At 29.7% G+C, this 12,499-nt stretch overlaps 1 protein-coding gene across 1 annotated transcript; it reads right to left on the bottom strand.

Annotated features, from left to right (window-relative positions):
* Positions 1–4,105: 4,105 nt before the first annotated feature.
* On the bottom strand, positions 4,106–9,276 carry LOC123299972 (transmembrane protease serine 9). Its single transcript, XM_044882411.1, has 10 exons — positions 9,171–9,276; positions 8,446–8,616; positions 7,766–7,973; positions 7,007–7,209; positions 6,829–6,938; positions 5,946–6,165; positions 5,661–5,877; positions 5,060–5,262; positions 4,716–4,819; positions 4,106–4,275 (listed from the first exon to the last, which is right to left on the bottom strand). The coding sequence occupies exons 1-10, from the start codon at positions 9,235–9,237 to the stop codon at positions 4,129–4,131; spliced, it is 1,650 nt and encodes a 549-aa protein (XP_044738346.1). The 5' UTR covers positions 9,238–9,276; the 3' UTR covers positions 4,106–4,128.
* Between the last annotated feature and the right edge of the window lie 3,223 nt (positions 9,277–12,499).

Here is a 12,499-nt window from a genome sequence, read left to right on the forward strand (position 1 = left end):
TATATCGTATCGCTATTTAAATCAGACCACTTCTAGATTTCCCTTAAATATTTTGTTTTTACACTGACAACTCTAAATACAATGGTCGGCTCTGACAGTCCAAAATTTAAAAATGGCATTTCCTTCCAATTCACTTCAATTTAATTTATTCATTTTTTAAACAATATCAACACTGTACCCATTGTACAGAACATGTCATAAAATGCAGCCATGTTTGGCTTTGTTGCGCTATACGAATTTCAGCTTGATATCTCTTTTCGTTTTTGTGTTATCGTGTTGATAGATAAACAACCGAAACTGAACTAATTAGATGATTTTTTGAACACCTATACCAAAGTTTTGATGGCATTATTAATATTTTTAAGCTTTACAAACTTGGGGCTAAATTTAGTTTACCTGTATACATGGATGGTATAAAATGAAATCAATTTAATTGAAATTTCAATGTACTATATTTATTATCAATTCAACTGAGAAGTCAAATATATAAATAATAAAAATTCTTCCAAAAGAGTCCATATAAAATAAATATACATAAATCTATTCTCTATCTTTGAAAATGTTTCTACTACCGTCGGTGTTTTTAGACCAAATACAATTCTAATAAGCTTCTTTTGTAGGTACTAGAAAGAACTTTTTTGGCGTAGTTATTGGAATCCCATATAATTATTCCAATCGAACTTGAACGGGTAAAAGTTTCAATAGTAAATAAGCAAAATAAAGAATTTATATCAATTCATATTTTCATTACTCTAATCTGAAAACAAACTTTATTTAGTCTTGCGCATAATGAATCTATGTGAGCTTTCTTACATGTAAAAGATAACTGCAAAAAATTTAGAGCGGCACAAATTGGAAGTAGAATTGGTACAATACAACCGACTTTCCCCTATATGTTTATTCTGTGCTTTAAGAGAAGGGTGCTTTAACTTTACTTGTACTGTTTAGTGCTTACAAGACCAAGAGGAGACGCTTTATGCTAGATTCCTGTATCACAAAACTTTTACTTTAATAATAATCTCATAAATAAAAACTATAATATTTATAAGTAGACGTATTTATGATATAAAGTTTTATGTTTTAAAATGATTGCTTAGAATAAAAAGTTTTTTATCTAGTGTTTATCGAAATTAATTGTACGAAATATTTTGGTGATAGAATAAAAATCCTGAAGTAAGAAAACTTTATACGGGGTGCCTGGTTAAAAAAGGCAGCGTTAATTTTAAATTTTTATTTATTTCTTGTTAATTCTTTAACATTGATTTGCCTAATTTCACGAAAACAGTGAAACCGAATCTGATGAAATATGTTTTCGGAATATCTTGATCTCATTGAGTGAACATAAGTTACTTTGATTTTGAAAATCAATCTCAAAAAGGGTAAAGAAGATTTATGTACCATAACTCCAAGAATGACAGCCGAAAATTAGCTAAGGGTCTTCTTAAGAATTAAGACAGGTAATTGAATCAAAGGTAAATAGTTAGAAACAGAGGTTCAATAATATATAGCTCTAATAAATCCCTATTCACGATATCTGAATAATAAAAAATAATACCTCAATACTATTATAATACCTTTTCATAATTCAAGATAAAAATGTTGGGAGCGCAAATAAATACATAAGTATATAGTAAGGTAATATAATGCATTAATTTATATGCGTTTCCACCATTTATTGTATTTAATATTTTGATGTTCCGCTCAACTTTCTTAATTTTTTCTTTCGAACAAACCTTCTCCTGACAATAATTAACACAACAACAAAAAATTAGTGAAATTCCCTCAGTGCACGCGTGATTCGATGACCAGAAGAAATAGTGGTTCGTTTTTATATATTTACTTAAAGTAAATTCTTAAAAATAAAAAATTTTTCTGAAATTAACTGTGGTTTAATGCGGATTGAGATAATAATTTCGGTTAAAGTATCAATTATTTTTTTATAACTACAACACACAATAGAAGTATAACTTTGAGCTACGATAACTGGGATTAAAGAGCTATTATCTATCATTTATCATAAGAGAGAAAGGTAGAGAAAGGATATCTATATTTTTGTGCTCACATCCTTTCCTACTTTTGTGTACGCCATAGCCAAACGTAGGTGAAGTGACCCTACATTGTTATCGGCGGAGTAAAATTAATTACCTTTAGACTTTGTGGCTGGTAGAGAAAGAAAGTCAGGAGTCGGAAGAAAATCAATCAATCCAATTATAAAATTCAAGAACTATAATTTTTCTACAATCGATAGAATAAAAGCCGCCTGTTTGCGTTGGATTCTTTGCATATATGTTTCAGCCGGGGACCAGGGTCCTTTACAACAATAGGATTAACTACAGAAATAATGTACAATTATTTTGCCAATTCAATTGAAACTTTTAATCAAATTGACCCCAGTCAAATATATACACAAACACAAAAATCAATCAACGATTAAGATAATAAATTGTATTTTTATACAATTTTTATACAAAAAAAAAGAACCGGATGTGCATCACTTGTTTGTTTGAACGAACGAACGAACGAACGAAGAAAGAGACATTAACCGGAAATGCGTCAGCTACAAACACAACCAGTGTATAATTCAAACATCTCACAAATCCGGAGGATCATATCCGGAATGCTATACCCTTCTTAGAAAACATATACATACATATATACCCGGAATAGAACATATTATACATTTGCAGACATCAAGGAGCATTGATTGTAAGTCTAAGTATATCTATATTGTATCAGACCATTATAAATATATATTATTATGTATCGAACTATCGACTATCGCGATACGATGTTTGTATTTATGGGAATGTTATCAAGGTCGGCATTTGACTTATGTCCATAATTTTAGTTTTAGGAAATTCAAACATTAGTCGAAGAAACGAAGCACTCAAAGTTCGAACAGTAAGATGGATTTGAATGTGGTTTTCTACATTCGATTCCTTAGAGCGTCAGGAAATGACCTAAATTGATTTATAAGAAATTAAAAATATGCAATTTACACAAATAATATGCATTTTATAATTTCATTTTAAATTATCCGTAATTATACTAAATTCACAATTCGGTTAATAGTGGCCCAAGGAATCCGGTGCCCAGTGTAAACGGTATAGCCTGAGATACCGTTTACACTGGGAACCACAGTCGTCTCCTGGAGTTTTCGGAAAATCTCCACTTCTTAAGCGGTGACTCTTGGAAAAAATGCACAAAACAAAATTTTCTTTTAATTTCAGTTCTCATGATAATCATTATTTAAAATAATTTTGACTCAAAAAAATACGAAAATCAAAATTATTTGAGCTTATCTTATTTTTAATTCAAGTTATGAAGCCTGATGCCTCGAAAATTATAAGACAAAACTCGGTCTGATGTTTCAAAATATCTATTCACAACACTGCCTATGATAGATAGTTCCTTGTTTCTGTTTCACTAACATTAACAAATTCAAAAATTTTTCAAAAATATTTTCCTTAATTAATATTTTATTACCAGAAAAACAGTTCATTGCGCTTAAGAAAATATAATATACCCAGACAATTTTCACATGAACGATCGATAACCTAAAAAATTAAAGTGAATTTATCTAGACAACTTTCCCGTACATATGTGGGTATTGTTCAAAATAAATCAACATACACGCGTATTGAATTTCAATTTATACTAAATAAGTAAATAAATTAATTAATTTATACATTTTTACTATAAATTGTATATAGATTTATGAACAAACGACGAGATAAGCGACCCCAAAAACACCCTTTTACGTCAATAAAAGTCTTAGCTTCCAAGAAAATGGTCTATTTAATTTTCAGAGTCTTTCAGACCCCCGAAAGGGAAGGGGAGGTACATAACGACGGAGTTTATTAGTAAATATATCTTAAATTTCGGGGAACTTTAGCATTTTGACCTTTTTGAAATCTTTTTAAAGTTATCTGATTTAAGTTATCGTGGGGTTTAAAACTAAAAAATTCCACTTTAAACCATATAGACATTTTTTTGGATAATTTTCTGGAGCCATGGCAAAAAATTTTGCAAATCAAAACATCCAGCCAACGATTTTTTCGAAGGAAAAAGGTTCGTTTATTATACCATGAACTTAACAAATTAATTAAAATTTAAGTTAGTTATAATTTAATAATAGTATCGCTGAATTGTATCATTAAATACATCATCAATAAACTTATTGTAATGCAAAATATTTGCAACCAAAAATGGTTGATTATTTTCACAATTTTTACTGAAAATTGAATTTAATCCAATTACAAAGTTTCCATTTTTCTGAAAACAAAAACAATTAAAATTATAAATAAAATTTTGTTTGAAGAATAAACAGCGGTTATCTAAAATATTGGTTTGAATATCGATATTTGGTAGTAGAAAGATCAGCTAAAATATTAGTGTAAAAATTATTTCGATACTTTTAAATTGGTTTCATTTTTTAACATTTTTATATTTATACTTCAAGTTTAGATTCTTAATTTATTCTATGGACGTTTCATTACAATCTACATCACAGACACTTGCTTCCACTGTTCCAAGTTCGTTTTACTATGTGAAAATTAATGACTCGGGAAAATAAGTAAAATCTTAAAATATGTTTAAATATCAACACAAAATTCAGAAGTTGCAAATTTTGTTTAAAATTTTTTTTAAAGAATTTGTAATGTATTTTCAGTGTAAAAATCGAGTTGGATCTGCAATGAAAAATCCAAACTTACCGTTTTGAAAATTAATGGACTTCCAGCCTCTTGGTTACAGACATTATTTGTACATTCTACACAAATCTCCGAATCGCTTGCATCTGGATACAGTTGTTTACACGCTGAAAAAATTAAATTATCTTTAATGCTCCCGAATACGAGTTTCTCCCAGTTTTCAATCTAGTACAGTAAGTTAGTATTGGGCAATTAAACTGAAGAAAATGAATAAATAAATCAAAATAAGCAGAGCGCTCAGAACGAAACTGAAATATTTGAAACGCCCCTTAATAGGCAACGGGAAAAATGTACAGTAAAAGAAATTAAGCAATAGGCGATTAGGATGATATAAGATTAAAACTTACCTGTAGCATTTCCATTTCTTACATTCGAAATAACCAAATTATGGGATTGTGTTAAATTATTTATATCCCAACCAATAATTTCACCTTGAATACTTTTCAAATCAAAATAACTTGGTGGAAATAAGGCTTTGGCAACATTTTCCGATAATTTTAATGGTTTTTTTAGTTTCAATACAGCAATATTATCTTTCATAGAACTGTCACTAAAGAAAAAAATATAATTTATCATTTTTATACTCTGTAAACTACGTCTAAAGTTTGAAACACTTAGAAACATTCGTGGTAGAAACAACAGTTTGATGCAGGGACCCAAAAGTTGACTTCGTGTTCATGAAAAAGCAAAATCGAGTAGAATAATGGGTATACGGGACTCACAAAAATGTATCCTTTACTTCGCCAAAAAAAGAAAATGAAATAAAAAATTTCGAAAATTTTGGCTTATTCCTTTCGAAACTTTAATATGTCTTATGGGTCAAAAAGGTTTAAAGCATTTTTTTCGAAAAACGTTATCTTTGGGAGAAAATGCGAATTAAATATATGTCATTTTTGCATTTGATTGGAAGAAAATACGCTTAAAGTTTATCGATAACAGAAAACTTGCCTTATGTAATAATTAGGATGTTTTCGAATATTTTGTACTTCATACAATTCTCCTTTGTCTGAACTATCAACGTCAAGACTTCCAACTTTAACTCGAAGAGTTTTGAGATAATCTTTCTCCGATTTTTCACGATTATCAAAACAATCAGCAGTTGTTAATACAAATTGACTTTCTATAATCACAGCCGTACAAGTTTTCTCGTAAATATTGTCTTCATCTGAAACATAGATATTATCTAAGTATTATTGAAAGTTCATAACGTAAATAGAAGCTGTTAAAAAATACCATTGAATTCCATAATTGCAGCCAAATATGGATGTTTTAGAGTTTTCGCATTTCTGCCACTTATTGTTTTCGGTTTAATAAGATATTTAGGTGTATTTGCATCTATTGTATCCTTAATGAATTTCAAATATGATGCAACGTTTGTGTACACAATTGGATCATTTTCATGACAACCAACTGTTCCAAAAGATGTAACTCCAACTACAGCTGGTTTTCCATTCTTTAACATAAAATTATTATTTTAGATTTGTTGTTTTCAAAAATTAAGTTTTCTCTTTTTAACCCCCGAACTTAAAAGTTTGACCGCTATGTGTGTGTGTCTGTCTGTGGCATAGTAGCGCCTAAACGGATGAACCGATTTCTTTTTTTTTTTTGGTTTCATTTAAAAGGTAATTTAACAGGGAGCTATATCAAGTGTGAGATTAGTGGTTCGTATATGAAAAAACTAAAAACTTGGCAATGATCTTCAAAATCGATTCAGTTTGGAAAAGGCATGGCATATAATTTTAACATATAAATAATTACTATAGAAATGAATGGTCAAATAAACCTGGCTCTATTCATTTCGAAAAGTAAAATGGTAAAATAATTAAGTAATTCAAAACAATAATGCAAAAGAACAAAGTCAACTCAAATATTTCAATTTCAATTAAAATATTTCCAAAAATTTGTCCCAAAAAATAATAGCTCTATAAGTATCCTTTTCATCTCATCTGATGTCCTTGACCATCACTTTTATATTAATTTAAGAAGGAGCGTTATAAGTTTAAAGTGTTTATCTGTGCGTCTGTGTGATTCTCAGTGGCATTGTAGCCCCTAGACGGTCGAACCGACTCGATTGAGAAAATTTTATAGCAAAATTTATTTAATACAAAAAACTCACAATTTTTTGAACATAAGGCCCTCCAGAATCTCCAGCACAGGCGTTTTCTTTAGCTTTATATCCAAGACATAATTGATTCTTGGTAATAGTTTCGAAATATTTGCGACAATCTGAAACAAATTATCAACGGTACAATTCGATCTTAAATAGTAAAGAAAAGTCAGTAAAAACTACGAACGTCTGCGTTCTGATACTTTTAAAGGTGCGAAACGTAAAACTTTTGATGAAATTTCTTCAGCATGGTCAATTGCACCCCATCCAATAATGGTACCATCTCCCTTAGCATTATAATTTTTTGGTGGTAATGCAATGGGTCTAACGTAATGATTGTACTTTAGAGAACGATCTAAAAATAATAATGCAATATCGTTTTCAGCTGTACTGTAAAAAAGAAAATTAGAAAATAAGATTTCATTTTAGGAAGTATTACTATAATTTTTTTAAGACACCTCTAAAACATTCGTTGGCGGAAAAAAATGTTTATAAAGAAAAGCGGTTTTCCAGATAAGAATGGTTAAAGTTACAATTGAATTTCAAGCATTGTAATTATACCCTTTACTCTATCGATTTGAAATTTGGATATGTTATTGGTAATCATATTCTATCTGCCCTGGTTACTTTTATTTTTCGAAAATCCTATTAATTTCACAATTTTCATTGTTAAATTTTAGGTACTCTTTCGTATTCCACTATACCTGGATGCCAAAAATAGAAATTGTGAAAATTAACAGGATTTTCGTAACCACGGCAGGTAAAATATGAGTACCTATAACATATCGAAATTTCCAATCGACAGAGTAAAGGGTATAATCGCAGTGCTTGAAATTCAAATGTAACTTTAACCATTCTTATCTGGAAAACCGCTTTTCTTTATAAATATTTTTTTCCATCAATGAATGTTTAAAAGGAGTCTTAAAAAAATTATATAAATACATACTTGGTATCATATCGAGGATGCAATATAATTTTTTTAACTCGAATAAACTGAGCTGTGGGTGTATTTGCATACGCTTTTATAACACCAGCTTTTACTCGATAATCATTTGGAAAATTTTCTGGACCTTCAATGTCTTCATAACAATGTGCAGCGGTTAATATCCATCGTGGTCGTATAATCACACCTCCACAAAATTTGGCTGAACCATCTACAATATACAGAATACAAATTTTAATTATTTTTTTAATTTTTTTTTTATTTTCGGATAATAAAATCGTTGAGAAAATAAATAAGAGACAATATTTAGCGCTGGCTTAAGCCTTGATAAAGCTTGCGGCTTGAACGAAAAAGAAAGAATGTCTCAAATCTCAAATTCATTGAAGGATGTCGAAACCGTGGGTGACAAACATGAAATCTGCGACATTCTTTACTTGCTCCTGTGATGTGTATACTCGTTTTCTCCCCGACGGAGGCAGAAAGCGGGACGAAAATTGACACTTTCTGCAGGGAGGTGAGAAAAAAAATATTTTATTTTAAATAACATGATTTTCAATACATTTCAAATAGGATATGGGATCCAGGGAGCCTGTGGAGTCTGGGACTATAGCTTCTCCTATTCTCTTGGTTAATCCGATGCTGATAATATCACATACTGTGTAATTAATATGTAATTATTTTACCTTCATCTTTTTCTTGCAACGAAACCATATACGGATAACTTTTTGGTTTTGCAATTGTTCCATGTAAAATTCGTTCTTCGACATCCACATCCACACCTGGTCTAGTAGTAGTACTTTCTTCAGAAGAATCAATTCCTGAATAATTTGTTGGCTTTCTTGGTATACCAATGCCTACAAAAATTATAAAATTGTATAGAATTAAAAATTTTTAATTGTAATGGACAAATTTTTAATTTAGAATTCATTGCGTTGAAAAAATCACACGCTTTGCCTAGAGTCCAGTTGGTAACGGCCGCGGCGCTCGACATGAATCCAAGAACCTCGGGCTCGACTCCCGGTATTTGTATATTTAATTCAGGTGAGGAATCATTCGTTAGTTACGTCATACGTAATTAAGGGAAGTTAGGGATTTAATGAAAAGAGGCCTGCCTACTTTTGAAGACATTTATTTATTTATAAGCGTTTCCTTGCAAAAAGTCGACTTTTACTATCTAGACAGTGAAATTATACTTTATCAAGCCATAGTTTATTCTGACTAGTAAATGCTGATAAAACTTCAACACTTTTTGGTATTAATAAACTTTTACTGAAAAGACTAGCAACAATTGACATTACCTAGGTAAAGTCAACTCTTACTGGAAAGACAGCTTTTCCTATAACGTTGATACTGACGCTACGCGTCAGTATAATGGCTGTATTAATTACTTTTTCGTGCATGTACTTACAAGAAATAACCGTGAAATAAAACACAATTAACTGAATAAACACTAAACTAGATTTTAATGTTGCCATTTTTGAAATAACAACTTTAATTTAATTTTAATTAACTAATGAAAATATTGATAAAAACATATTATATCTTGTGGTTTTTTGATAAAACTTAATCAAACTACCCAAATTTTTTCATGGTTATTAATTTCTTGACTTTAAAGCATGAATATAGAGTAAAACTGTCTAAGAGTACGGACTGTAAAATAATTGAAGATAACTGGGAATTGATAATCTTCGATATCAGAACATTCTTTGACTAAAAAAGGAAATCAATATCAATAAGCTGTAGCTTTTTGCATGCATAAACAAGACGTTAGAAAAGTGCCGAAAAACTCGAAAAATAAAACTTGAGAAATTCAAATTTTAGAAAAAGTGTTTTATACAAAAGTTGTACTGTTCAAAGAGTTGTAATAAATACCTTGAAATTGACCCGGGAATTGACTAGAAAGAATGGTACTTTTCCTTTCCTTTTAAAATTATAACAATTTGAAGCAGATTTGAAAATTTTTTAAGATTTCGATAATTTTAAATGTAAATTCTAAAATCAGAAATGTATGTTTAAAAAACTCTCTCTTTCTTCAAGTTTATTAATTTTCAAGTTTATTGAGCTTAAATTTAATTTTTAGTTTATTCGAAAACATAGCCACATTGACAATCAATCTCCAGCCTACCATGTATTCTCAAAAAATACCCTCATTCCAATACTTATGTAGTTAAACAAATGGCAATATGGATCGAGAAACTACAGATGATTCAATTTACATACGTGACTCAAGGTACAACATCTTACCCTACTATTTTTTCAATAAGTATTTCATCAAATTCTTATGCTGACCGAATTAAAGAAGTAATGTAACATTGTAACAAAAAATTGTGAAAGATAAAATTTGTTTTTGATCTGTATTTTAAATGTTTATTAAATTTCATAAATTTAAATTTTTCAAGGTTTTCTTATCTTTCTAAACTGCTTCGGGTCATACATAAAGAGTCTATAATGATAGTAAAATCAACATGAAACATAAATAATAGTGTTGATATTTTTAAAAGAAATGATTGGAAAATAAAAAACAGCTCTTGAGCAATCCCATCACTAAAGTCGGATTTTTCCTTCCTAGATGCTCTTTTTTTGACTTTTCATATTTTTTAACACATGCAATATTTAACAAAATAGGATGGGACTGGAGGCCAAATGGTCACGGCTACCTTTCAACATTTCTTTACGGAGTACCTAATTCTCACACAAATTTTCAACCAATTTGATGCGGTTGTAGGAGTTCGCACATTAAAAAAACAACGGAAAACATGATATTTCGATATAAGATAGTGGTTGGAAGTATCCAATTAATTTTTCCAAAAACCGATTGGAATATAAAAAACGGTTCGTATGGGTTCTCTTATTTTCGAGGGAAAGAGAAAAATGTGTCTAACACTGAAAATTTTAGAGCTGAAACGAAATTGTGAACAAAAGAAGGGTAAGTGACGGCAAATGAAGTGAAGGTTATATTTGAAATTGAAGTTGTCCAGCGAAGCGGGTATTCCACAGCTAGTTCTTTATAAAACATGACTTAATTAAAAAACAAATCATTAACATATATTTTAATATCGTTTTCTAAATACATCATTAAATACATTATCAAAAAACTCATAGTAATGCAAAACATTTGCAACTAAAAATGGTTGATTATTTTCACATTTATTGAAAAATGAATTTAATCCAATTAAAAAGTTTCCATTTTTCTAAAATTAAAAAAATATATATATAAATTAGATTGACATTAAGGTTTAATTTTTTACAATTCTAAACTTACCGCTTTAATAATTAATGGACTTCCAGAATCTTGGTTGCACACATTATTTGTATGTTCTACACAAATTCCAGAATCACTTGCAGTTGGGTACAGTTGTTTACAGACTACAAAGAAAATATACTAAATAGATAGCTAAAAGTATTGCTAGCATAATTAGAGTTAGAGACTGTAAATCGACTCCAATAAAATATCCTTCATAAGAATAAAAATTTAGAATTTTCTGACACTATGCCCATAGCGTGGCAAAAGAGCTTTAAGCGTAGCCAATTAAATAAATACAAAGATTGAAGCTTACTTGTAGCATTTCCATTTCGTACTTTCGAAATAATCAAATTATGGGATTGTGTTGAATTATTTATATCCCAACCAATTATTTCTCCTTGAATATTTTCCAAATCATAAAAAAATGGTGGTAAAAATGGTTTGGCAATATTTGACGAAAAATTTATCGGTGTTTTTAATTGAATCACCGCTAAATTATCTTTCATTCTGCTGTCACTGAAAAGAAATTTATTGTAATAATAAAATAAACATATTGCCTCTAAAAATGGAATCGAAACAAGGAAATCCCATCTAAAATGGAATCGAATAACCAAGAAAAAATACCATTTTCCAAGTCTCCCAAAAGAATGTCAAATCCCTCGACTTTACTGGCTAAATATGAATGTGAATTGTTTACCTTATGGCGTAATTAGGATGTTTTCGAACTTTTTTTACTTCATACAATTCTCCTTCTTTTGGATTATCAACGTCATTTGTTCCAAGCTTTACCCGAACGTATTTAATATAACCTTTTTCACGATTATCAAAACAATCCGCTGTTGTTAATACAAATTGACTTTCTAAAATCACACCCGTGCAAGTTTTCTCATAAATTTTATCGTGATCTGAAAAATAGGTTTTCCTAAATTTACTTAAAATTTCATAGTAGGAATTAATAGAAAGTAAACAACATACCGTTGTATTCCATAATTGCAGCCAAATATGGAAATTCCGTAAATGTTTTCAAATTTTTATCACCGAATGTCTTTGATTTATTTGTATATGAGTTGGCCCCGAAGGCATGTTTTCTAATAAATTTCAAATAAGATGCAACATTTGTGTATACAATTGGATCGCTTTCATGACAGTCTTTATTTCCAAAAGAAAAAATCCCCACCACAGCTGGTTTTCCATTCTTTAACATAAAAAATTATTAACTACATCAAATACAAGGTGAATTTCATTGCGTTCAAAAAAAGGGATTTTATAAGTTTGACCGCTATGTGTGTCTGCCTGTTTGTGGCATCTCTGTACGGTTTAGGAGAAAAGTGCCCTTTTTTTGTTAAAAACAATGACTTTGATAGTTTTCTTCTTTTAAACCGCACAGAGAATCGATATGAATTTTTCACAGAAATATTCTAAAGTATGATTAATTGATTAATTTTAAAATTTTTGGTATCATTTTTATTTCTACGGTATCGAAATACCTTAAA

The sequence above is a fragment of the Chrysoperla carnea genome, chromosome 5 (genome assembly GCF_905475395.1).
Source record: "Chrysoperla carnea chromosome 5, inChrCarn1.1, whole genome shotgun sequence".
Taxonomy (NCBI): Eukaryota; Metazoa; Arthropoda; class Insecta; order Neuroptera; family Chrysopidae; genus Chrysoperla; species Chrysoperla carnea.